At 33.4% G+C, this 26245-nt stretch overlaps 4 protein-coding genes and 1 non-coding gene across 10 annotated transcripts; 3 read left to right on the top strand and 2 right to left on the bottom strand.

Moving 5' to 3' along the window:
- Nucleotides 1–2703: 2703 nt before the first annotated feature.
- On the bottom strand, nucleotides 2704–5052 carry LOC113873628 (cysteine-rich repeat secretory protein 56-like). Its single transcript, XM_027511831.1, has one exon. The coding sequence runs from the start codon at nucleotides 4780–4782 to the stop codon at nucleotides 3901–3903; it is 882 nt and encodes a 293-aa protein (XP_027367632.1). The 5' UTR covers nucleotides 4783–5052; the 3' UTR covers nucleotides 2704–3900.
- Nucleotides 5053–7758: 2706 nt separating this feature from the next.
- On the top strand, nucleotides 7759–14110 carry LOC113871044 (probable inactive histone-lysine N-methyltransferase SUVR2). Of its 5 annotated transcripts, none has more exons than XM_027507739.1 (11): nucleotides 7759–7886; nucleotides 7975–8055; nucleotides 8812–9115; nucleotides 9225–9260; nucleotides 9373–9871; nucleotides 10624–11834; nucleotides 11978–12240; nucleotides 13000–13066; nucleotides 13180–13230; nucleotides 13581–13677; nucleotides 13773–14109. In XM_027507739.1, the coding sequence occupies exons 3-11, from the start codon at nucleotides 8933–8935 to the stop codon at nucleotides 13802–13804; spliced, it is 2439 nt and encodes an 812-aa protein (XP_027363540.1). In that variant the 5' UTR covers nucleotides 7759–7886; nucleotides 7975–8055; nucleotides 8812–8932; the 3' UTR covers nucleotides 13805–14109. The 5 variants fall into 5 exon arrangements, with proteins under 5 accessions (XP_027363540.1, XP_027363537.1, XP_027363536.1 ...); XM_027507736.1 differs by having other exon boundaries at nucleotides 7767–7886; nucleotides 8853–9115; nucleotides 13773–14110; XM_027507735.1 differs by having other exon boundaries at nucleotides 7859–7886; nucleotides 7975–8059.
- A 124-nt stretch (nucleotides 14111–14234) lies between these two features.
- On the bottom strand, nucleotides 14235–15845 carry LOC113871045 (glutathionyl-hydroquinone reductase YqjG). Of its 2 annotated transcripts, XM_027507742.1 has the most exons (3): nucleotides 15020–15845; nucleotides 14685–14934; nucleotides 14235–14585 (listed from the first exon to the last, which is right to left on the bottom strand). In XM_027507742.1, exons 1-3 carry the CDS (start codon nucleotides 15817–15819, stop codon nucleotides 14400–14402), a joined length of 1236 nt encoding a protein of 411 aa, XP_027363543.1. In that variant the 5' UTR covers nucleotides 15820–15845; the 3' UTR covers nucleotides 14235–14399. The 2 variants fall into 2 exon arrangements, with proteins under 2 accessions (XP_027363543.1, XP_027363542.1); XM_027507741.1 differs by having other exon boundaries at nucleotides 14388–14934; nucleotides 15020–15836.
- A 123-nt stretch (nucleotides 15846–15968) lies between these two features.
- On the top strand, nucleotides 15969–19312 carry LOC113871046 (60S ribosomal protein L23). The gene is made up of 3 exons (XM_027507743.1): nucleotides 15969–16320; nucleotides 16590–16631; nucleotides 16715–19312. The coding sequence occupies exons 1-3, from the start codon at nucleotides 16023–16025 to the stop codon at nucleotides 16795–16797; spliced, it is 423 nt and encodes a 140-aa protein (XP_027363544.1). The 5' UTR covers nucleotides 15969–16022; the 3' UTR covers nucleotides 16798–19312.
- On the top strand, nucleotides 16364–16502 carry LOC113873972. Its single transcript, XR_003506036.1, has one exon. It is a non-coding gene; the product is annotated as a small nucleolar RNA snoR137 (small nucleolar RNA).
- Nucleotides 19313–26245: the final 6933 nt, after the last annotated feature.

The raw sequence follows: 26245 nt of genomic DNA, 5'->3' as shown, positions 1-26245 counted from the left end.
TATGTGGTTAGCTGGGTATTGTTTTGAAAAAAAAAATGAATATGTTGTAGTGTTAGTTAATTGAAGTAGTTATGAACATGAAAACGTGTATTTCATTTTCCTTTTTCAGTATTGTTTTTGAAACACACTCTTGTGGTTTATGAATTGGGTGTGCTTTAATCTCGTTCTGTTTGCTACAATTATGATGCTTGTTATTGGGGATTAATTTGGAAAGGGGAGGTGGAGGAGATGTTTCGTGTATATATTCTTTTGCTTTCAACCAGAAGCATAAACTAAGGGAATTGGGTTGGGTTGAATCAATTGATGACAGTAAACTTTTTGATCGTCTGAAAACAGGGGGAACGACTCTATAACTACTTTTCATTGGCCTGCACATGGTATCATCTTTGGAGGGTTGATTTCCTCCAAATCCAGTTAGTAGAAACACCCCCAGTCTTTTAATTTTCGTTTCTTTTTTAGATTCATAATCTCTAATGATTTCCAGTTGAAGTTCAAACTGCCTCCTCCAGTTATATAAGGCCCTGCCATCTTCTTCCTCTGTTCCATCACTGCATTCCTCTCTGTAGGTTCGTTGTCACCAAACCAGATTATCTTTTGTTATTTAAGGATTTTGTGATTTAGATCTGCTGTTTATGCGGTTTGTTCTAAGCTTTCTGCTGGGTTTGGTTATGAATTGCTTGCTTGTATGCCATTGCCAGCGGTCCAAAGCTTAGTGAGCTCAGGGGAGCAGAAATATAAGGTGCATTTAGATAACTGCTTATGTAACCATTTATTCAATATTTTCTATTTATAATAAAGAATGATGTCTTAATTTATCAATGAAACTTGATAAGATATCAAGAAGCTTGTGGAAATAAGTTGAAAACGGTTTTAAATGGTCATAAGCTATATTCTGTAAGTTTTTTCTAACAGGATCACTTAGTGACGATATGGCTGCCGAGATATCAGTTGTGCTGAAGGGTAGTTCCAAAGCTAATGCACATTGTAACATAAAAAATCTTAATTGTGCAGGAAATTAATACAAAAAACCAAATATAACAATGAGGTTGCATTTCATCGATCCATATCATTGGTCTCTTAATTGTTTGTTTGATGATGGCATGTTCGGCTATCTATAGAGCGTGTCTTGATCATTTTATAATAGCCGAGAAATTTTTGTGCCCAACCATGTCCTTATTTAGTTATTTTTATATCGTCACATTATTAAGGCGAGCTGCGTATCATGTAGATATAACAACGGTTCAGGTATCGAATTATAATATTCATATTCATATTTACTTTTAAAAATTATTTGATTCAACTCAATATTATTTTGGTGATTTTTTTAAGGTAAAATTTATTATATCTTTTTTAATTGAGAGGGCTTGGTACCTTTTTTTTACACATGTAATAATTATAATCGTTATTTTATATTAATAGATATGAGGTTAAAAAATGTTAATATCTTCTAATTTTTATTTAAGACAGGAAAGAATTTTTAAATCTTCATTTAGAAAAAATACAAAATACTTTCTAAGTTTCTGGGTATTGCATCAAACACTTTTTTTTTTTTTTAAATTATTCACAGTTGAAAATCTGCAAATGCCCTGTCAAACATTGAGCAGTTATAGTTGATTTTACGGTTGTATACGGAGCTCGATTAGTTTGTAATTCTGAAAATGGGATTGTACTGGCCGGTTGCACTGGGGACTGATCAGGCATCGGTCCAGACAATCCAGAAAATTTAAAATTAAAACTAAAAAAAAAAAAAAGGTCACGAACTAGCCAAAACTGTTCAAGAAGCATCTCAAAAAATTGGTTTAAAATGGTTTGTTTAGTTCTCGCATTGATAGCTCAATGCCGAGAGCTAGCAGGGCATATGTATCATGCAGATACATAAAAGGGTATTTTTATATATCTTTTATGTATTAATTGTAAATAAAAAAACATTTTTAGGGATTTTGGTTAATTTTGAACGTTTATAATTTTTGTTAAAAATTACAAGTGTAATAGTTAAAATATTATAATATTAATAGAGAAACTTTGTTAAAGTAAGTGAATCTCCTTATATATGTGTTTGTAAGAGCACTAGGGAAACATAATTAAAATATATTGGTTTTCATTATTTTATTTTATTTTTTGCTTTATAATGCTTTTTTCTAATCAACTTGTTTCATGCTTGTGTGTGTGTGTGTAGTTACGAAGATAAAAGAAAAAAGCAAAAGGTGCAATGGCCCAACTGCTAGTCTGATTACAACTTTTAAGAGCACTTGTAGTTCCTTGATAACAAAGAAGCAATTAGACCAAATAATAATAACGACAACAAAAAACAAAAATGCTAGTCGATAGGTCTCACCCCTAAAACAAAGCTATTCGACAGCAGTCCGATATTTCACCAAGTTTCTACGAAAAAAAGTACTCTGATTAGATGTGCCTGGATACACACATAAAAAAGTGTTCCTTGATACATTATTATAGAAAAAAGAACCAGTAGCCAAGGTAGAAGTGGAAAACCACTTCATTATCAATTACACACGTAATTATAATTATATATATTTTAAAAAAATAATAATGACTACAATGATAACATCTTTTGTGCCTAACAACACAGTCATGCATAAATGGGAAGGAGGAAGAGAAACCATGGGATGAGACGGGTGATAAAGAATTAAAGTTAGACATTCTATCTATGATAAGAGTTTTTTTTTTTTTTTTTACAATCAATTAAAGAATATAATTACATCTCATATGATAGTTGGTGGAGACCATAAACATATTAATAACTTTCAGATATATGCTTTACTTGTTTCTACTAAAGTATAGAGAATTAAAATTAACATAGGATGAAATTGATTAAGTTCAACTCATTCCATGTATTTGGTTTGGATGAGTTGAAGTTTTATAAAGATATGATTGCATTTCTATGGATCACTTCAAAACTTTACTTGTTGAAGCTAGGATGAAATGGGGATGGAGTTAGGCCAAAATTTGTTTTCTAGTGTTGCCACTTATTAATCGGCACCTGCGTGTTTGTTTTTGATATTATGAAAATAAAACGATTCAAATAAATGTTAATAGTATTTTTTTTTATTTATATTTCAATCCATCTAAATATTATATAATTTCGCTAATATTTCATCTTCATTTCCTTTCATTCTATTTAAATCCTTTTAATTTCACCCTTAAATCCAAACAAAGAGTTAGAGGATGCATGTCATGTGAAGCAACAGACTTAAAAAAGTGCATTAGAGAAGGGACTGTTTGATCAACAAAGAAGGGTATTGTCATATCTCTGCCAAAGTTATATGGTAGGGACAAATAGATGTATCACACACAATCTGATGAACTTATGTCCCACGCTTTACTTTCCCAATTCAAGGCTCAAATTGTATTCGCCCATCTCAAACTCGAGACATCAATTATGATCTTAATTTTAACCCTTTTTCGTCCAAGCTATACAAAGTCTGCAAGTATATTTATCTAACATGTTAAAAAGTAGTCTATGAACCACTTGTGTATATATATATGATATACAAAGTCCAATTCTCAATACTTACCATCTTTTTTCTTCAACAATGACTTGAGAAATAACAAACAAACAATTAAGAAACCCAAAGCTGCAAACCCTCCCACTGCAAGAGCCACAGTCCTCTGCGTGTGTTGTAGCCCCACTGACCCTGATCCAATCAAACACAACAACAAAACACGTTTTATGAAACTGATTCAACTAGCATACATGCATCACAGCAACAAGAAGTAAATTTTAAATAGAAGACATCTTCAATTCTTCATCCACCTACCAACACCCTATGAATCCTTTACTCTACCCCTTTCTCAAATTAGCCCCGATTTCGAACTAACAAGAACATAAATCAATTCATAAACACACGTAATATAATACATTACATTGCATTTTTTTCACTAGTTGAAACCCCCCACGAGCTCGTTGTGATATAGCCACAAACAGATAGAAACTGGCATGAATCTTCTTATAATCACAGAAATTACATCAAAGTAAGAGAAGGAAGATATTGTCTCCATTGCTCTACCTGGAGAAGATGACAAGATAGACACTCCCTTGGAGTAATAGCTGTAGCTGATAAAACACTTATGGAGATAAATTTGTGCAGAATCTGAGTCACCACACTCAGCTTTGGTCTGATCCTCAGCACTCTTCATACAATCCCCACAATCATCATTGGCCAAATCACCCTCACACTGCCCCAACACATAGAGAGACTGGTAGCTCCCAGTGTAAAACAAGTTTCCACCACTTTTCACTCCATTTTCCACCATGCCAAACGCATAGTCCCTTCTCTCCTCAAACCCATCACTCTCCTGCTTGGCCCCACAAACCTTGTAAAGCAACTGAGTCTCAGGTACCTGCTTGAACCCGACAACCTCGTACCTCAAGTAGCACCCTGTGAGCTGAATACGAGCAGCCACCACTTTTCCACATAGCTTGTCAAGCATGTAAGGAATCTTGCTGACACAGTTGTAGCATGCAGAGTTTGAAAGGTCCCCTCTACATTGGTACAAACCCATGATCACATTCTGGCCATTCCCTGAGGTTGTGGTTGAGAAGCCCTTTTGTGCTGATTGTGCCACCAGAGAAACCAAGAGGGCTTTGAGGTTCTGTGAGTATATCCCTGATGGTGGATCATGCAGTTTCTGATCCGCACAACCCTTGTAAACCAAGTTTGTGTTGTCTGCTTCTGACATAGGATGATGAAGAAGAAGGAACCAAAAAACAGTGAAGAGAAATGGAAAGGGGTGAGAGAAACGTTTTCTGATCATGCCCATTTGAGGGGTTGAAGAAAGTTTAGTTCTTTTTTGTTTTCTTTAATCTCACTCACAACATGGAAGGTTTTGGAAGATTGTTTTGGCTTACTCGGTTTTAAGTGTCTTTTGCTTTTCCTTTCTCTGTGTTTGACACATCTATATCCCTACTTGGATGAATCTTTTCTAAGCCTCAATAATGAATCTGGTTTGTTAATGTCTAATTAAAGATCACTTTATATGTTAATTGGAAATTCGTTTCTAACATTTTCAAAATAATGAATTAATCGTTAAACCATCCTAATAAATTGGTTAATTGAATAAATGGAATGGATGTGGCCAATTAATCTGATTTATTCTGTTTCAAACTATTAAATGATAATGATGAAGTTAGTGCATGAAAATTTTGACCAGAGAGTAAGAAGGTAACTTTTGAATGCATTGACTGAGCATATAATAACTTTGTAGTCACGTTGAGACCGTGTTCCAGCGTGGCATTTGGGGTTTTAAAAGCATGGGAATGAACTATGAACAATGTGAAACTGAAGTCTCAAGCTACCCTTTTTCTATTATAAGTAGGAATATATCATTTTGTTGGAGAAAATTATAAATAAATGATAAAAATATATCAACTAAATACAAATAATAATAATTGTAATAATACCCAACCTATTCTAGCTTATGATGATGTAAAACTAAACATTTCTTATATTATTAATGGTTTTATATAAGTATTATTTGTAATGAAATTATCTAATAAAAGCTATTTAATGATGTAAAAGTAATTTTAATTTTCATACCATATAGTAACTGATCAAAATAAATAAATAAATAAATATATATATATATACTATGACTCGAAACAATCTCTATCAATTGTGTTAATAAGGATTTAAATTTTAAAGTCATCAATCTTGAAAAGGCTTTATTTAATTATCACATTCTACAAGGAGAGCTTGAGCATGAATGGAAAATTAATAAAAAGTCCAAATGAGTTTTTTAGATGAAGTATAGAGATGTGGTCGTTCAGAGTAAGTTATGAAACTCAAGAAATTAGTCAAGTAAATAAGATAAAATCACAAATTTTAGATAAATATAAAACTTTCGTAAACATTTGTTTTTTTAAATATATTATATTTTTCTCTAATTTTTTATAAATGTTTTTTAAACTCGTTAACTTTTTCTTCTTAAATAAGATATAATATGTCTTTTCTCTCCTAAATTTTATGCGCACACAAATAAATAAAATAAAATAAAAACATAAAATTTAGTTGGACAAGTGGTTGCAGAAAAAGAGACTTGGGCAATGTGAATGCAATAATGATTTTTTTTGAGTTATAAATAATATTGATTTTTATATTATTTTATTATAATTATTATTATAAATAAATATGTCATATTATTTCTCAGCTCAACATGGGTTAAGTGGGATTTATGACAATACTCTGCTTTGAAAATATTAAATGCAGTTATATATCTAAGTCTTGAATTTAAAATTATTGATTAAAGTTAAAACATTTTTTTTATCATTTGATCACATACTTAATAAGTATAAAATACAGAAAAGTACTTATTTAATTTTTTGACTTTAACTTAAAATTTAGTAACCGCGCGTATTTAAAATAGTTATTGTTTTATATTTTAATTTATTTCAAATGCTTCCTTCTTAAAAATTAGAATAATATTATTTATTTATTATTTTTTTAATATTAAAAGAAAGTGAGATGGTATAGATACTTTTATTTTATAATGTTGATGATTTTATGTTATAAAAAACGGTTAGAGAAAGAGTGTACGTTTAATGATTTGCAAAATAAAAATAAAAAGTAAAAAAATAGACATATAGTATGAATTTAACGAACATACAAATAAATAAAAATAAATTTAAAACTTTGAAACTTAAATGTTATATGTACAAGTATGACTAACAAAATTAATGAAAAAAATTAATAAAAACATAAAAAACAAATAATAATTAAAATTTTAAAATTAAAAATTAAAAATTAAAAATTAGTAAGTTAACAGATTAAATTAAAAAAACAAGACTGTATATATAAGAGAATTATTGTAATTGGAGTGCCATGTGTACTTCTATTCTAACAAGTGGCACAAAGTATAGAAGTCATGTAACCCATTTGCCCTTTGCAATTCACACATCATTTAGTGGAATATACTTTTGAAAGATGTTAATCATTATTCTCTTTATTTATATAAGAAACAAAAGACTAAATTATCATAATCAAATAAAATAATTAAATATATTATGTTTTTTATAAATATAAATTTTATTTCAAAAATATTTATGATGTTAAATGATATAATTAATAATTTGTATATTTAATGATATTAATAAAAAAAGATATAAAAAATTTAATAATTAATTAATCTTAAATTTATTTTTTATTTTTATAATAAAGACAAAAAATGTTCTATTTTATATTTTATTAAAAAAATCAAATGAAATATTAATTAAAAGTACTGTGCATTTGTAAATCCAAGACACACTTTGCATCAATTCAAGAAAGCATGTATCTCTTCTTCAAGATCAATCTTTTCCATGTAATTTCATAAATATAACTTTGTGGAAGCCATGCTATTCCTTTTAAAAGCATGCTAATAATACTTTAGTATATAAAAAACAATGCTTTTAATTGTTATTTTTTATAGATATAATCAATCTGTTATTGATTTTATTAAGTTTTATGTTATTTTAATTTACAATTATTTCATTCAGGCATAATTATTTTAGTAAGGATACATTGATCTTTTAATTATTTTCATTTTTTTAGTACACCATTAATTCCAAAAATTGAATTACGCTTCAATAGTTTAATTAAAATATATTATCTACATTGTCATTAAATTATAAATTAACATATAAATGAAAGTTAATATAAAAATATATTTTCTTAATTAGTAATAATCTGAACAAGTAATTTTGAAGATAATGGTAACATATGAATGAGGAGTAATAAAAGAGCTGGGGAAGGTGAAAAGAACAGTTTACTGTGGCACCCTATATTTTCCCCCAACTCAGTCCTTTCTTCTTCTCCCTCCTTAAGCTAACAACAATCATCAAAATGCTAAGCATTCACAAATCATCATGCAGATACAGATGCAGATTGCAGGTCACTTTTCATCTTCATTCCTCTATTGTCGTTTTCCTCTTTCTCGTCGTTTTCATTCCATCTTCTCATTCCTCGTTTCTCTCTCCAGTGCCCCTCTCCCTCCTGAAGCGTCGTTTTGCATCCCGTGCTTGTCGTTTTGCTGCTCCACCGCATTGTCGTCTCTCGCTCTGTTAGTGGTTTTTGTTCTTTTCGTTTTCAACGTGGGAAATGTTATGTGTGTGTGTTTTTCTTTGTGCTTTCATGTCGTTTCGAGGTTTTGATTGTTGGAGTCAGTGTCCAAGCTTCGGCTGGTAAGATCAACTTTTGCTCTGTGCGAATATTCTCTATTGCGTGTTCTCGTGCATATTTTAGCTAGGGTTTGGGTGTGAATGCATGTTTGAAATTCACAGTTTCTGAGACTGTCTTTCTTTAGTACTTGTTTTCAAAGATTAACTCGAGAAATTTCAGTGCGTTTATGTGACCATTCACTCACTTCATTCCGTTTACGCGTGTCTTGTTGCGTTTGAGTTTCTGAGCGTTGCCCCTTTTTCTTCTAACGTATTTATTGAGGAGCACGAAGCACCTGCGTTATCCTAACATGCAATATGATATGGGCTTTCGTTTCCCTAATTTTTCAGTTATGTGTAAATATATGTAGAATTCATTTTTTACTCCTTTAATTTCAAGTCTTGGACTGAAAGATTACGACGACGGAGAAGTTAAAACATTTGATCGACTCGTTGACTCATATTCTGCTTCTTGCAGCAGGCTTTCTTAAGAAGGATATTGATGATACAAGATATTATATCTATATGTCAAAATACTGACTTTTCTTTTTATTGAATTTCCTTTTTTAATTGTCTGGATTTTGGCTTATGTACCTAGCTTTTAATGTTATTGAAAAATGGGATAACTGAATTTTCTGTGTTCCCCCTGCTTTTTTCAGCTTAATTTCTCACAAATCATTTATTGTATTTCCGTTCTCAGAAATCTTTTGAGATTTGGGGGTGCTTAACCTTTGGGAGACTGTAGTAAAAGTAACTCAAGTAATTGTTGGCTGATTATAAATGGCACCCAATAAAAGAGTGGCTGGGGCTTATCGTGCAATGGCAAGTCTTGGGATTGCTGAAACAAAAGTGAAATCAGTATTAAAGAAACTCCTCAAATTGTATGACAAAAATTGGGATCTTATTGAGGAAGAGAACTATAGAGTCCTAGCAGATGCTATATTTGAGGATGAAGAAAATGAGGTGTTGTTTCCCACTTCATATGCTCTTTATTTCTCTCCCCTCCCCCCACCCCCAACCTACTCAGGTTTCTTCTACATATTTACTTCCTTCCTTGGGTTTCATTTAACAGGTGCCTGAACTGAAAAAGAAGAGCCAGACAGTTGATGTACATAATACTCATTGTTCTTTGTTGACTGAGTTAATCTGCGTACTTTTTTTTTTTTTTAAATTTTATGCCTGTAGGTTCTGAAATGTCTTCTGCCTTTTCAAACTACCAGGAAGAAGAGACGGAGGGTGAAGAGACTCAAATGCATATTGAAGAAGCCCGACCTTTGAAAAGGTTGCGTTTAAGAGGCCAAGAGAGTCAGCCTTTGAATTCTCTGAATAACAGTACCTCCAGCTCTTCTGCTTCTCCATCAAAAAAGCCTAGATTAGAAGACAATGCATTCTCCAAGGGTCATTCTGGACAGAAGCCTCAAAACAGAGAAGTGTCATCTGATGGGAATGTGAGGATTGAAGCACACCCACTCCCACCACAAGATGGTATTGTTGACAAGGGAAAGCAACCTGCATCACCCCAAGTTGCTCACGGAGGAAGAAGACTTGCATCTGAAAGAGTGACCCCATCCTTACCATCTAAACAACAAACAGTTGAACAAGGAAAGCTTCTGTTGTCAAACAATCAAATGCCTTGTACTCACACACTTATCATACCCAAGGATGAGCCTATTGATGAATTGCCTGATTATGAGGTTCCAATTGCAGTGATTCCTCCTGGTATTAAATGGACTATTCCCTCATTGATTCTTGCTATCTTTTTAGTGGAATGATATATTAGCTGTGACTAGCATCTTTGGATTATAGTTTGCAAACTGTGACTTTGCTTATCAGAAAAGCAACTTTTCCCCCCATGTCCATTCAGACCATGGATTGATACTCAAAATCACGTTCAAAAACAACCTACCATGGCTTTGCCAGACATGTTAGTTGTAGATGAAACTTTCTTTGCATTTGCCCAGCCTTTGGGTTGTGCAAACTGCAATCCAAACATGCTCAGTTATGTTCTTGGTAGTATTGTGCATTAGATGGAAATATATTCTTATGAAAATACAGAAAGATCTTTAATCTGCATACCTCACAAGAATATAGAAGTCAATGCACAGATTTTGGTATGGTGTTTGCATAATTATAATTAGATCACATTAGTTGCCTACTGATCAAAGTCAGGCACTGTGGTCCCTTCATATGCTCTAATTGGCATATACAATATGCAAGTCTTTAGTAATCTATCATCTTTGTAGAAGTTTGTCATAACTCATAAGATGCTCTATGATGTTCATTGCTTGTATATGTTGAAATAGTTAGGGTTCTGGCATCTGAATCAGTTTTATCTCAGTCTAAAGCTAAGTAAAATGTTAATTTTGTCTCAATTATTCTTGTAGTTGTCGTGTTGCCCTTTTTTAGTATTTTGTTGCCAATTAACATTCATTTTGTTAGGAGGTTAACTAATGATTTTTTTCTTCTCTCAGAACCATCAAGTGTAAGGCGCTTATCAATGAAGAATGGTGTAGCTGGAAAGCATGGTAGCCATGCTAGTGTGACATCATCACAATGCCAAGATGGAAATAGAGATGAAGATATTCTTCCTTCATCAAATGAAGAAGCGACTTGTACTGTAGAGATAGCTTCATCAACTCTTGGAGAGGTAAAACTTTCTTTGAGCTGCAGCTCAGCTCTTCGGGGACCAGATTTTCGTATGCCTAGTCGAGATCAACTTCTAGAAATGATTGAGGATAAATGTCTGCATTCATATAAAATCACTGACCCAAATTTTTCTGTCCTGAAACTGTTGAGAGATATATGTGATTGCATGTTGGAATCTAGAACTGATTCAAATGATGGGTTGCAAGAAGGCTCTATGATAAGAACCAGTGTTGACGTGTTGAAGGAATCAGAGGCACATGGCAAACAGAGTGTAGGAGGAAATAAGGATTTGGAGATGTTTTCTCACTCTTCCAATGGATCAGTTGATGTCAAGTCTTCTGCTGCCTTAGTTTCTCCCCAAGGTACCTTTTCTATACCCCCCCTGAGTGGCTTGGATGATGCTGTAATGGTTTCCAAGATGGGCAGCACAAATGATTTTTCACAAAGTATTGTCAGAAAGGATCTGGAAGCTCCTACATCTCCAAATTCTCATAGTTTAGTTGTTGTTTCACAGCATCAGCTTACAGCTGATGATATAAGGTCTTTTCATGATGTTAATGACCTTACAAAAGGAGAAGAAATTGTTCAAATTGCATGGGTGAATGAAAATACCACTGACTTTCCACCAGCTTTTAACTACATTCCCCAAAACCTTGTGTTCCAAGATGCTTATGTGAACATTTCTCTATCCCGTATTGGGGGCAAGGATTGTTGTTCAACTTGTATGGGCAATTGTCTCTTGCCATCTACATCCTGTGTTTGTGCAAATAAAACTGGAGGTGAATTTGCATACACTGCTCAAGGCTTACTGAAGGAAGAGTTTGTGGAAGAGTGCATTGCCATTAGTTGCAACCCTCAACAACATTTCTTCTATTGCAAAGATTGCCCACTTGAAAGATCTAAGAATGGTGGTTGTTTAGAACCATGTAGAGGACATTTAAAGAGGAAGTTTATTAAAGAATGTTGGAGCAAATGTGGCTGCGGGAAACAGTGTGGCAATCGAGTTATACAGCGAGGAATAACTTGCAACTTGCAGGTGGGTCATGTGGGTGTTTCAGTAATCTTTGCCAGTTGTAAAAAAAGTAGATTTTCTTCGAAGTTGATGCACAATTTATATTCTTAAGTTGTTTCTTAATTGGATGCTATTAAAAATATTTCTCATAAATATCTGGAAATTAGGTATTTTTCACTTCAGAGGGAAAAGGATGGGGTCTTCGTACCTTAGAGGACTTGCCAAAGGGTGCATTTGTGTGTGAATTTGTTGGAGAAATTTTAACCATTAAAGAGTTGCATGAGAGGAATATGAAATGCACTAAAAATGGGAAATATACATACCCAATCCTACTGGATGCGAATTGGGATTCAGGATTTGTGAAGGACGAAGAAGCTCTATGCTTGGATGCAGCCTCCTTTGGCAACACTGCTAGATTTATCAATCACAGGTATTAACCCTTAGATAATTTGGCACTCTTAAGGTTCAAAAATAGGGGAAGTGAACAAGAAATTTCTTGAGTCAATTATTGTCTCCTGAAATGTTGAAACACTACAGTTCTACATTTTGTTGATATATTTTAAGTTAATAAATTCTCGTTTACAACTTACATAAGTATATTATCAGTTTTGTCTCGGTACTATTTCTTACTACTGCTGTTCAATAGACTCGCTTTGCTTGATTGCTCTTTTTATTGATATTGTGAAAAAAGCTGAAGACAAATATTCATTGATATAGTTGATTTATATTTATATGGACAAAGAACATTAATTTTTGAAATTTGATGGGGAGGGCCCCGGGTTGTGATTTCTACTTAACAAACTATGGAAAAAAATATTACAGTGAAAAATTCATCAAATTTAGTATTATTTATAAACTTTATATGAATAAGATATTGTTGGGTGTCATTATAGTGGAAGTAGTTCACTGTTTTTTAACACATGCCCCTCTAATTATCCAAAGAGAAAAATGATTTTTTTTCCATGTAATTGTTAATTTGTTATGAATGAGAAACATTTAATTGTGTTGACAAAGATTTGTGATACAAAAGCTCAAAGAAGCTTCTTTCCATCTGTATGCTTTGGATGATTGATTGTGCATGGAGATGATACTTATGATTGTGTTCTCTTAACTTTTATTAAAGAATGGCTAGGCAGACATTTGGCACATTATTTTAAAGATTTTATAATAAATCTATGTCATATTCCAGATGTTCTGATGCAAACTTGGTGGAGATCCCAGTCGAAGTTGAGGATCCCGATCATTACTACTATCATGTGAGAAACTAGCAAATTGTTGAAATCCCATCTGCAGTTTTTAGCATCTTCTGTTTGCATGACAAGCTGGCATATTTTGCTTGCTGATACTTTTAATATGTTAACATGTGCAGTTTGCCCTTTTTGCTTCCAGAAAAATAGCAGCACAGGAAGAACTAACATGGGTAAGTTTGGTTCTGTAATATGGTGTTTGGTGAACGGGTATATAAAAATCTTTAATTCTTCATGGTGCCTATTATTTGCTTTTGCTCTATTTTTTTCAAGTAGGGAACAATTAGCAATGCTATCAAGTTTGAGATAATTTGTTTATTCACATTAGAAATTATTTTTTTAGTTGTTTATGACTGGTGAGTTAACAAATGCTAATGTACATTGGTTAGTTGGCAAACCATTTAATATGGTTATACTGACCAGTATCTTATCATTTGTGTAGTTCACTTTTTACAGACCATTTAATTAATCTAAGAATCAATTTTTTTCTCTAGAAGAGTCAATGTTCACGGTATTTCTGCAGGATTATGGCATTGACTTTGATGACCCTGATCATCCTGTCAAACTGTTCCAGTGCAGATGTGGCAGTAGATTCTGCAGGAATATGAAGCGATCAAATAGTAAGTTGAATCTACTGCTCTTGGGTAATATGAAGCTTTCACTATTGGTGTGAATTGTGATTTCAGTAACGAGTTTTTGCTCTTTTATGATGCAGGATCCATTAGATCTGCTTCATTTGGACGATGATAGGGATTCTCTGGTAAAACTAATTTTGTTGTCTGACCCGTGCATGGGATGTTGTGTTGTAATGAGACCCAGCCAACCACAAGTGGTGCTTTTTCCTCATTTTGGGTTTTGTTACGTTAGTGGTTGGGAGACTAGTTACTTTGTACAGTTTTTTGAAAACTATAAGGCAGACTTGTCCTAAGAAAGGAGTTAACGTTTAGTGTGGTTCTTCAGATGCATGTTTCATCAGTTTGGGCCTCATAATACACTATTAACAGAACAAAAGAAAGTGTTATACATAGTTTCTTTAGTTAATTTTATTTTTCTCGAAATAATAGTCATTTTACAGTTTTAAGGTATAATTAATTTATTCTAATTTTATTATTAAGATATTTTTTATTTAGAAAAAAAGTATTTTTTTCTCTCGGCTCATTTATGACATAAATTTTAGAATAAGTATAATAAGAAATTTCATAATGCTTTTAATGAAAACAAGATAAATGTATTTTTAAATTTTATGTAATGACTGTAAAAGATGGAGGTAGTATATTGTTTCACTATTACAAACAGAACCAACTAATGACGACGGACTTTACTTTGCACCGGGAGGTGTGGTTCAGTAATTTACAATTACCGATGAAGCCGTTGACAGGGATTCCCTTCCATGCGGCCTACAAAGGATTTCATGCTCAGAAGTAGAAGGCATGACCGGTCTAATGCACCCTGGATTGAGCGGGAAAAGGATTTTGTAGTAACCATCCATAATTTCTGTAAAATTGCAAGTATCTGCAACCTTGGGAATCTGTGAAATGGCATGAGCACGCATCACAGTAATTAGCACGAAATTACAATTAGCAACAGAATTGATTGATAATTGGTAATCATTCTGAGGGGCATGTACCTGATAAATGTCGCGCATGTAGGCATGTAGATTGGAATACTCGTACAACTTCTTCTTGGTGCATTTAAAAAGAACGCTATAGGCAAGATCAAACCGAATTAGAGTGGTAAATAGGCATATATCTACAAGGGTCAATGCATGTCCACATAAATAGCGGGAATTCCCCAAGTGATCCTCTAATTTGTCAAGTGTACAGAACAAGTCATTCACCGCTTTATCATAAGCTTCTTGGCTCTGCGCAAACCCACACCTGCAATTGCCAAAAGTTCCCAATTTAATGAACTAGAAACAATTCAATTCTCAAGTCTCAGTTCTAAATACTTAACCTCACTCACCTATATACCCCGTTGTTGACATTTTGGTATATAACTTGATACCATTCCTCAATCTTTTCCTTCAATTCAGGGGGTGAGAGATCCAAAACTGGGTTTTGGGCTAACTCATTTAACCCGGAATTGAACAATTGAATTATATCGTAGCTCTCGTTGCAGATAACATCCTTTGAATCGTTGTCCCACAACATGGGCACCGTGGACCTTCCATCGTACCCACCTCTTCTAAGCCCATAAACTTCCTTCAATGTCTTGCATCCATTCGCCTTATCCAAACTCGGACTAATCCCACTCGCACCCGCACCACCGACCCGCTTGAATTCCCACGACCCGTCCAGGCCCGGGGACGCAACCGAGACCGGCACGGCCTCTTCCAGGCCCTTCAGCGCCCGCACTATCATAGTACGGTGGGCCCACGGGCACGGCAGGCCCACGTAGAGGTGGAGGCTACGGGGAGGCGACAGCCCCGATATTCGGAATTTAGAAGCGGGCCTGGAATAACCTCCGGAGGAGTCGGAGGGAGCGAGCTGGGACATCATGAGACGCCACGTGGAGTTCCAGGCGGTGCGCACGGTGGCGACGAGGAGCCCCGGCGGTAACGACTGCCCCCATAGTAGTTTGGTCACCGCATTCAGCAATGAAGAAGAATTGAAGTTCTTGTTATTATCGTTGTTGTTCAGCGACATCCTCAAGCAGGGACGGATGACGTGGCGTCTGGTGAGTCGCCGGTGACGGGAATTGCTCGACGGAGTAATGACAAGATGATGAGAGTGAGAGAGAAGGGAAGAAGCACAGAACGACATCGTTTTCTATCAAGCTCATTAATTGCTTTGTGGAATAAAAAAAATAATGGTATTATTTGTGTTTGGGGAGCCCAACAAGAAGTTAGGCCCAGCCCATTGAAACCCTAAAAACCCTCGTGGTTTTGCATATATATAGAGAAAAACGTTACAGTGAGAAGAGTGGGAAGAGAGAGAGAGAGAGAGAGAGAGAGAGAGAGAGAGAGATGTCGAAGAGAGGTCGCGGTGGATCGGCGGGAAACAAGTTCCGCATGTCGCTGGGTCTTCCGGTGGCGGCGACGGTGAACTGTGCCGACAACACCGGGGCGAAGAACCTCTACATCATTTCGGTGAAAGGTATCAAAGGTCGGTTGAACCGTCTTCCATCGGCTTGCGTCGGCGACATGGTTATGGCCACCGTGAAGAAGGGGAAGCCGGATCTGAGGAAGAAGGTGTTGCCAGCAGTGATCGTTCGGCAGCGCAAGCCTTGGCGCAGAAAGGACGGGGTTTATATGTACTTCGAAGGTATTCAATTCCACTCCATCTCGTTTACTTGGATTTGGAATTTGTTGCTTCTGTAATGCTGAGTGCCATGTTTTGTGTTTGGTCATTCACACTGGGAAGCATAGAGTTGTGATTTCATTGCCAGTTTTAAACAGCATGATGTTTATTTCTTATCATTGTGTTACCTGTCTGCTGGTAAATCTTTTTCTTCATTTGATTCATGTATGGCTAAATCGTTATAACTTAGATTCAGTGAACAGTTCTTGACTTGTGATGCTTGGTTTGTGCAGATAATGCTGGTGTCATTGTTAATCCTAAGGGTGAAATGAAAGGTATATATTGTTCATTTCTCTTTCATTTGACCTCATTGATGCATTTGGTGGTATTGATTTGGTTCCCGCACGTGTTGATGTAGGTTCGGCTATCACTGGTCCAATTGGAAAAGAGTGTGCTGATCTGTGGCCCAGGATTGCAAGTGCAGCCAACGCTATAGTTTGAGTGCGATTTCTATTTAATTCATCTTTCTTTTCTTTTCTTTTTTTTATCTGCTTGTAGGACTTCAAATTTGACTCAGATTTTGTTAAAGCTTGAATTTGCACTGGAAGTGATAGACATTTTACATTTGCGAAACTTATCTGGAAGAAGTTTTTTGAAGAGATGAGATTTATTGGTAGTTTAGAATTGTTGTTTCTTATCTCTCTCTAAATTGTTATGCAATCCTGCTTTATCAGTTTGTATAACTTCTTGTTTGAGAACCAACATATATCCATGTTTTTCATAAGCATTAAAGATAGCGAGTCAACTTACCTCGATAACCCTGGTGTGTTTGTAATTTTCTATAAACAAATATAACAATTCATTCATAGTTGCTGGTACCCCTACCACCCTAAACTTGTTCACCTCTCACACTTCTTACTGCCGTTAGCGTCACCGCTAAGATTATATTCTCTTTCCTACCCACCCCCGTCAATGATAAGTGCTATCATCTAGATTTATATTTGGAATGACATCAAATTTGCTCGTGAATCAATTTCAACTGCACAGGTTATAGTTTTCACGTAGTCTTCTGTTCCTTTTTCATCAACATATTCTGTCTGACACTGTCGATGTTAAGGGCATCTGTGCATGTTTGGATTCACTCACTTTTTAGGGTTCTTAAAAATCACCAAATTATATTTTTATTGAGAGTTATTCTGAGGGTAAAGTGGCGTATAAATCATATTATATTCGTTTAATACCAACTTTTACTTAATTGAATGGTTTTATACTTTTTACGTCTCAGTAATTGGTGCACATTATGTAATGTAGAGTATGTTCAATATTGCGAGGTTAGGAACTGGTAGTCTTGAACGTAGGTATGACTAAGACAGGTAGTTTGCAGTAAAAAAGCCTTTAAGAAATTTGAAATCGGAATGATACTCGATTCAATTAATTAAATCGATTATGCAAAATGTGTTTGTAATAACTTAATATTAATAAATTAGGCTTAATTATGTATTTGGTTTCTATAAATATAGGTCTTTTTGTGATTAGTTTTTATAAATATTTTTGTGAGAAAGTGGTTTCACCTTTAATCACTCTTCCATTAAGTGCTGAGCTAGTTAATGGAGAGTTAGCTCAGCACTTGTGGTTATTTTAAGGTCAGTTACGTCAAATAAATTTTTAAATTTATTTTGTATAATTGCATACAGGTCTTTCTAATTTTTTTTCTTTCTTTTCCGCAGTCATTCTCTTTCCTTCTGAACTTTCGGTTGCTCAGTTTTCCTTTTTATTCCAGTGTAGTTAGTTAGGTCAACACTTTCAACCATTTAGTATAAGTTATGATGAACTTGAATGAAAATTGTGTTATGACAATTCATTTTAGGGGGAAAAGACAATTGACTGTTGCCTAAGGTGGCTTGGTCTAGCGAGAAGACGAATCATATGAGCACTAATAGTAAGAACTGATCCAGCTACCTAATGGGGAATAGCTTTAATTGTTGTATTAAAAACAAATGAAATTTTGGGGGAGATTGAGGGTTTCGTACAGGAGGAGAGGATAAGATATTATCCTAAAGAAGATTCCACAACTAAAAATTGAGAAAAAACAAGGAAGAAAATATCGTAAAGTTCCCTTTAAATTACTCACCAGCACAAAAAACAAAGGTCAAATTATTCTACAAAAGCAGTAATGGCGAGAAATTATAGTTGAAGATTCTGGCATTTCTTTCCAACCATAGTTACCAAAACAAAGCAAAGCATATACTACACACTGTCAAAGGATGTTGCCATCTTTACTCTCCACTATGCCATCTCTATCTCCGATGCTCTGCACTATGACCTCCGCCTTTGGGAGAGAGAGAGAGTGCGCGAATGAGGGTGTTGTACATGAAGGTCCCGACACCTTCATCCAAATGCTTAGCAATCCTACCTTCTTCCAGCTTCTCCTTCACCTTCGCCCTCAAAGGCGTCGCCAACTCTCGTCACTTGAGACCCGGGATTCAGTTGCATTCTCAAGCTCTGTGTCATGGCTTTGATACCCATATTTTTGTTGGGACAACTTTGATCAGCATGTATGCTGAATGTGGGTACTATGAGTCTGCACAATAGGTGTTTGATGAAATTTATGATCAAAATGTTGCGTGGAATGCTGTTGTTACCGCCGCTTTTAGGTGTGGTGACGTGGAAGGTGCGTGGGACGTGTTTAGACGGATGCCGGTTTGGAATTTGACCTCTTGGAATGTGATGCTTGCTGGTTATGCTAAAGCAGGTGAGCTTGGATTGGCAAGAAGAGGTTTTTTCTGACATGCCTCTCAGAGATGGTGTTTCTTGGAGCACTATGATTGTTGGGTTGAGGTACATGGACTATGCCGTCATCCATGTTTTTATAACTGTGAAAGGTGGAGGGAGAGAAAGAAAGAAAGTAAATTAGAAGGATCTGTATGTAATTATATAAAATAGGTTTAGAAGTTTATTTATAAATTTTAATTTAAAAAAATAATAATAAATAATAAATATCAGGTAAGCTGATTTTAAGATAGCACATGATATCATGTGGAATGCTGAATTAGCTCTTTGTTAACCATCTTTTCCTTAATTAGCTCAATGTTTAAGAGAAGGGTGATTAACGACATGAATTAATTTTAAAATTACAAATTTTAAAAGAACTATTTCATAACAAAAATATTTGTAAGAACTAATCATAAAAAATTTATATTTATAAGGATAAAAAATATAATTAAACCAATAAATTATGTAGCTTTTCTCATTGGTGAAAATTAGATATAATTCTTTGATAGACACGTTAATAAATAAAATTTAGTTGTTAATGTATGAAGCGCGTTTTATTTTCTCCTTTGTTATTGATTTTAGTGTGATTATAGTTTCAATCCAATTATTACGTTACTGGTACATTTGTTGAGTCACAGGTTGTGTAATGATTGCTGAAGTATTTAAGTCTGAGGTTCATTTCTCTAGAAATGTTTATTGTTTGGTACTCTTATTTTAAAAGGGGCATGATCTTCTTATGCTGGTGATTGGGAAAAAAATGATACTTTAGATTTCGTAAATAAAGTGAGGAAAGATACGTTGAAGTGGTAATAAACACATCCACTCCTCTGGTACGAGATTTTTACTATAGCCGACTTGTAGGGCTCAACTTGTCCTCGAGCTGGTCATGCCCATTCAAGTGGAGAATTTGATTGCCGTCGGCGAACTGTTTATCTTTTAGTGCAAGTATTTTTTATTAAATAACAAAGCAAGTTTAAAAATACCTTTAAAAGTGTAATTTTTTGGGGTAAAAATTGCATATTCCGAACAAGAAAACATCTTTAATATAAAAAAGCTTCATAAGTTTGACCATGCGTACAGGGTTATTGTTCCACCTTTCTGTCCTTAGTGATCAACTTTCCCTAATTTCCTCATATAACAAGTTGGCAAGATGGATTTGATTGAAGAAATGTTACGTTTTAATTATTATCCGTAACTCATTGGAAGAAGCTATTGGTAAGGTTTGCAATTCCATTTCACATCAACATCTTTGGTTAGTTTTACTTCAACGAGAGGCAATATAAGAAATACAAAATTGTTTAGTTTGTGGCCCTCTCATCATTGTCATATGGCCAACTGCCAAATCTGATTGCATTGCTCAACCATTATTTCTAACAAACTTGGTTTATCTTTGTACCTATCAGTCTGTTATAACCGCCATAATAACTACTTCTTTTTCTAAAACGATAGCTACAAATATCTATTGCTACTCTCTTGTCATTCCTATTTAATACAACTGTATTTATTGAGATTCAAATTCAAAATCACATATTAAACTTGAAATAACCCTTTATCAGTTGATTGATGATACTCTTAAGAATGGCAAATAGCCACACTAAAAAAAAGTAGGCAATGTAAGAATAAAACATACTAGTGAAATTTTATGGTTCTTGAATATGGATGGATATGTAAGTACCCTATAAATTTTTTCTCATAGCTTTTCCTTGGTTGAAGGCAGCAAGTTTGAAAACTAGAAAGTGGAGTAACCTCATCATATATGTATGCCTGTGACTAACATACTAGTTTGATTTTCCTTTTGATTACGTATTGAATGTGGCGCTCTGACTAATTATCCACACGAATATTACATATCTGCTTTCAAACTTTCACTTTAAATAAAGATTTGAACTCTAAAAGTTAAAGTAGCATTTTATTTCTGAATATATATTAATCAATGAATGTGGATAATGGGGTTATCTTATTTCAAGTTGTGCTTTGGCAAGACACATGTAACATCTTTTATGGTAGATTATTTGCAATATTTTCTTGTACCTTTTGATGCGTGTCAGCATGTCAGCATGATATGATCTGTCCCTCAAATGTGACATGGAATACATTCGGGACTTTAATTTATATCAAGTGTAGTCACACCTTTTGAAGAAAAAGTTAGTGAATTCTAATCTGGTTACGTAGGATTTGCGTGTGTACCTTTATGTCTGAGAACCGACCTCATTTTAGTACTCCATCGTTGAAGCATCCTAGGAAAGTTTGCTAAATCCTAGTGTAAAACACAAGTAAATCACAATGATATACACAAACAACTCTATGCAATATTGTCTTCGAAAAAGTGCTTAGACACACCGCATTTATGTTACATCACTAATAGGACAGCTTTTAATCCTTTCAGCATGATGGGGCCACTATCACTGTGGAAAGGTAGCAAAGTAACGTTTGATGAACTATTCATGATAATGTTTTCCATCTACCACAACTCCGCAAGTGGCATTAAATATTCGATGCCTTATTGCATTGTGAACACTTATAAAATCACCTATGGTGTTACATTTGTTGTAGCAATACAAGTTCTCACTTGACATAATACACATCTAAAGTGAAGCAAGTTGTAGTGAAGAATGAAAATCTCAAGATTGTATAGCCTTCAAAGAAATCAGTTGATGAAGTTTCACAGGAAAGCAAGAGTTACTTCTTCAGTCACACTTGGTAATGTCCATAGAAAGACACCACTTGGGGGTTTCCCTTCATCATGCATCTTCAGGCAAGTATATTGTAAGTTGAAGAATCAGTTGAAGCAAGCTTTGAGTTGGCAAAGGAGCACTCCACAGTACAGCTATGATTTTCGCAGCTATTGTTTGAACTTTGATGATGGTCCTTCAAATGAACATATCCCATCTCGTGTTTTTTGATGATCTTTTTTATTTTAACTTTTCTTTTTGTTTTTTGAATTATGAATAATTGATCTACACGGTTTGTTGTTATTGTATAGCCATATGATAAAAACCTCTACAATTTCTCAATTGTAAATTGATTTTTATATATTTGTCATGCAAACATTTTTCACTAGCCAAGTTGAAGGTTGGAACTATTGTGTCATCTGACTTTCAACCTCATTGTGAAAGCTGTGTATCCATTGTGAATTCTTAATGGCAACTACCTCTTATTTTTATGAACTGATTCTCTTGTCCTACATTGCATAGGCTTTGTTTGTCACAATCCTTTAGTAATTTCACCTTCATATATACTTTTTAGGCTTCTATATGGAAATTAGTAATGCAAAGAAAAAATTATCCAAGATTAATATCTCATTTCTTTGTCAACTAAATAATGGCTAAAAAAAAAAAAACAAGGAAACGGGTTCCCCAGTGGAATGTATTCTCTTGCTTTGTTCCTTCTTTGGGTTCATCACTGTCAATTCTACCAATCCTTTTGTCAAGCAGTGGGATTTGAGTTTCAATTGACCATTGTTATAATCTGTGTATGTGATTGGGAATCCATAGGTTAAAGGATGATCCGTTTGACATTTGATGGCATAATAATATGATATGACCTTAACATCGTTTTCAAACAGAATATGGATTTATAGATTGTCATTAAAGAAATTCAATAATCTGTTAAAATATTAATATTGAAGGATCAAATAATCAAACTTATGGTGATGCACAAATAATTACTTAAACAGATCCTATTTGCAACTCTCTCTTACTCTCATTTTTTGGGGGGGTTTCAATTTCAATATTTAAAAGCAACTCCAACCTTTCTCTACCATGAAACTTATAACTGATTAAATGCAGAGAACAAAAGAAAAAAAAAGGATATAAGATAAAAGTTAAAATTTAGTTATGAGAAAATAAAGTTTTTCGTGGCTTTCTTTTGTGCTTTTATCAAAATCACGCTTACACAATTATTTTTTTGCCATCATTTTCTGGACTAAGGAGAATTAGGAAGGAGCCACAATCTGTGGCACTGATCAAGGTTAATCCTTAGGAGCCCACAATCAAGTTTCTTTACAGCTAAATGGAGAAAGGAAATCTCTTTTCTGACCTAAAATGATTAACAAGATTATTGTAGTTGGTGTAAGGTAAAGAATTTCATGCATCGATTCATTTCCAGCTGAACTTAGCCTATCTTCTTCAATGAAAGTGATGAAACTAGTAATAATAATAACTTGTACTATTTATTTATAAATAACTTTCAAAATTTAATTTTCAAATGAAATTTACTAAACAATTCAAAGTTGAACTTAACAAAGTATATAATGTCACATGAACGTGAAAAAAATTATATTAAATGACATAATCTGAGTGAAGTGGTGGAGGTTAGGCTCTATTTGAGTGAGAGAGAGAGTGGGTACTGCACTTTGAAAAGCTGTGCAAAAGATGCTTTGAATCTGTTGTCTACACTTTTCATTCAAATAAAGTGTGGTTATGGGTAAGCACACAATTTTAGAGTGTAAATTTGGTTTTCAGAATTGGTAAGTTGGAAATTAGCAAGAAAAATTTATGTTAAAATGAAGAACTAAATTAATGGGGTGAGTTCTGAAATCAGTCAACGGGAAACTTCACAAGAAAGAAAAAAGAATATGGAAAAGAAATAAAAATGTATCATGAAATTTCAACCAGCATAATCTTGTTGCATGTTTCGTAATTCTGTCAGCTAAATTATTTCAAAAGGACAAGAGTTTGAATAAAACTTCACAATTACGCCATATCTCGCCTGTAATACAACAATAATAACACAGATTTTATAACTTTGACTACATAAATCATATGATTTCATTAAACTCAATAAAAATTTATTTAAAAATATTATTTATTATACGATTTTTTTTATTTGGAGATAATTCAAGTTAATAATATAAATTTTATTATTTATGGAAATTTATTAAAAATTATGAATCATAAATTAAAATTTAAAGATAAATAGTGAGACTAGATATTTTTGTGATTAAAAAAAGTAGTTAATAAAAAAGAATGTCTTTGAAAATTTTTGTGAACAATCTTTCACAAATTAAAAATAAATAAATGGGTGCGTTTGAAAATGGACAAATTTGAATTTCAGTGATTAGTTTGGAATATTTTGGATGAACCTAGGAGAGTTCAAGAACTCACTAATTTTGGTTTGACATTTCATTAATGAAGTTTATTACAAGAATCATCTTGGTCCCCTTCACTCTATCTTTCCTTGGTCCACACTATGAAGAATATATGTACCGTGTTTGGCTAATGAATGTGCTGTTTGCCTTTTTATCCTTTTCACATTATTGAGTCCACTTGTGCGACACATGAATATGGCTAAATATTTGGGCTATTTTTATGACATATTTCATAGGCAAGGTGGCTGTAACTTGAAGCCAATTTTGATGGAAAACTAGTTATAATTATGTCATTCGTGATTATGATCCAATGACCAAAAAGAATGCCCCCCACTTAATTTGTGTTTCAATGTGTATGCAAGTCTAATCTATTATGTCATTAACTGATGCATGAAATTTAATCTACCTTTTCATTGACATGATCATTCAATGGTAGCTTTCTTTTTATTTCCATTTCAAAGTTGTATCTGTAATTTTCACTCCAGTGCTTCCAATTGTAAAGAGAACATTAGGGGTGTTTGTATTACACCTGAAATGGAATTTTAGAAAATTGAAAAATTTTACCTTCTCACTAGACAGAATCTTGAAATCTGTGTAATAAAAGAGCCATGGAAGTTGCAAATATTTTTACAAACAGGTACTTAACTATACATAGCTAAGATTTCAAATGAAACATTAACTTGTTTTAAAATAAACTGACATACCATTAACTGAAAATACATAATGTATTGGAAACTAAACAACAAACTAATAAACTTTAAATAAAAACAAAAATACAAAAAGCCTACTTTTATCCATCACCCTAATATCTTTTCTTATCTTTCTTAGTTGTCTTCCATTCCAAATGTTCAAACTCGATCGACCCTCTTTCTCACCTCAAAATAAGCCCAAAAGCACTAGTGTATCTTAAAGGAACAATAATGGATATTGTTTCTATATTTCACTGACTTAGTATCCAATAGAGTATCTTAAAGGAACAAAAACACTTGTGTAATGTGTTAAACTATATCGAAGTAGAATATGGTAATAAGTACTTAAGTCAAACTATGATAGGGTGTAATATCCTATAACAATTGGACGGTTGACTAATTTTAATCCTTATTCTAAAGTATTTTTACTTGCACTTGTTCAAACTAAGCACTTACAATAGGTGCAACTGTGTCACTGACATTCTCTCATCCACCATGAACCTATTTTAAGTTTTAAATTAAGTTCCTATTACATATAAAGATGCTTTTACCTTCAATGAGTGAGCTAAAGTTAAAACCCTTTTAGGTGGTTAACCTTTCATCCATTTACAAGGTTTATATTGTTGGAACATGCATTGTAGTACTTTCTGTGCCAATCCTACTCTTTCATGAATGTTAAACCCATATAATAATAATAATGATGATGATGAATATATTTTACTCTATGAATAATGAATGAATATTTTGTTAACAAATTATAATAAATAAAAGTATAAAGAATTTAATAATTAATATTTACGAATGCATTAATTTATAATATCCTGTAAAATTAGTTATAATTAAGCATATATTTTAAAAAAACTGTTCTATAATTAAATAATTTTTCTTGTTCTCTGAATTTTGAAACAAAATTATTCTAGAGGTTGAAAGTAGTTTAACAATAGAAAAGTATGGATATTTATACATTTTGTTTTTGTCCCCAGGAATAAAAAATATAAAAGAAAATGTTTTTTAACATAGAATTGTGACACCAATAGATATTTTCATAGTGCACCCATCACAAACCTCACTAGCGGTATATTACACAGAAATTCTTCTACCATCACAAAATATGCCACTTAAAAAGTTACATATCTTAATTTTTCTTTTATATGCCATTGCATATCTTACATTTTAAAATTTCACTAAAAGCAATAACTGTGACATGTATCTAATTTAAACTTTATATTCCGATTTTCTACATTTTTATACAATATTTTATTTTATATTTATTTTTTAAGAAATTAAGTTATCAAATAGTAACTATCATTACTAAATAATAATTAGATGGTCAATTGATGTATTAGTATACACTAAAAGGGAAAATAAATTTTAAGTTGTTTTTTTAATAGAAAAAAAT

This window comes from Abrus precatorius, unplaced genomic scaffold, assembly GCF_003935025.1.
Source record: "Abrus precatorius isolate BTA unplaced genomic scaffold, Abrus_2018 Scaffold7, whole genome shotgun sequence".
Classification (NCBI taxonomy): domain Eukaryota; kingdom Viridiplantae; phylum Streptophyta; class Magnoliopsida; order Fabales; family Fabaceae; genus Abrus; species Abrus precatorius.
This window is presented reverse-complemented; position numbering and strand designations above follow the sequence as displayed.

What these genes read in the sequence shown, in the direction of transcription:
- LOC113873628 (XM_027511831.1), bottom strand. Translation starts at nt 4,782, where the DNA reads ATGGGCATGATCAGAAAACGTTTCTCTCACCCCTTTCCATTTCTCTTC.
- LOC113871044 (XM_027507736.1), top strand. Translation starts at nt 8,933, where the DNA reads ATGGCACCCAATAAAAGAGTGGCTGGGGCTTATCGTGCAATGGCAAGT. An exon ending in AATTGCAGTGATTCCTCCTG is followed by an intron (nt 9,872 to 10,623) that starts GTATTAAATGGA and finishes TTCTTCTCTCAG; the next exon opens with AACCATCAAGTGTAAGGCGC. An exon ending in GAATATGAAGCGATCAAATA is followed by an intron (nt 13,678 to 13,772) that starts GTAAGTTGAATC and finishes TTTATGATGCAG; the next exon opens with GATCCATTAGATCTGCTTCA.
- LOC113871045 (XM_027507741.1), bottom strand. Translation starts at nt 15,819, where the DNA reads ATGTCGTTCTGTGCTTCTTCCCTTCTCTCTCACTCTCATCATCTTGTC. An exon ending in GTCAACAACGGGGTATATAG is followed by an intron (nt 14,935 to 15,019) that starts GTGAGTGAGGTT and finishes TGGCAATTGCAG; the next exon opens with GTGTGGGTTTGCGCAGAGCC.
- LOC113871046 (XM_027507743.1), top strand. Translation starts at nt 16,023, where the DNA reads ATGTCGAAGAGAGGTCGCGGTGGATCGGCGGGAAACAAGTTCCGCATG. An exon ending in GGTTTATATGTACTTCGAAG is followed by an intron (nt 16,321 to 16,589) that starts GTATTCAATTCC and finishes TGGTTTGTGCAG; the next exon opens with ATAATGCTGGTGTCATTGTT. An exon ending in TCCTAAGGGTGAAATGAAAG is followed by an intron (nt 16,632 to 16,714) that starts GTATATATTGTT and finishes GTGTTGATGTAG; the next exon opens with GTTCGGCTATCACTGGTCCA.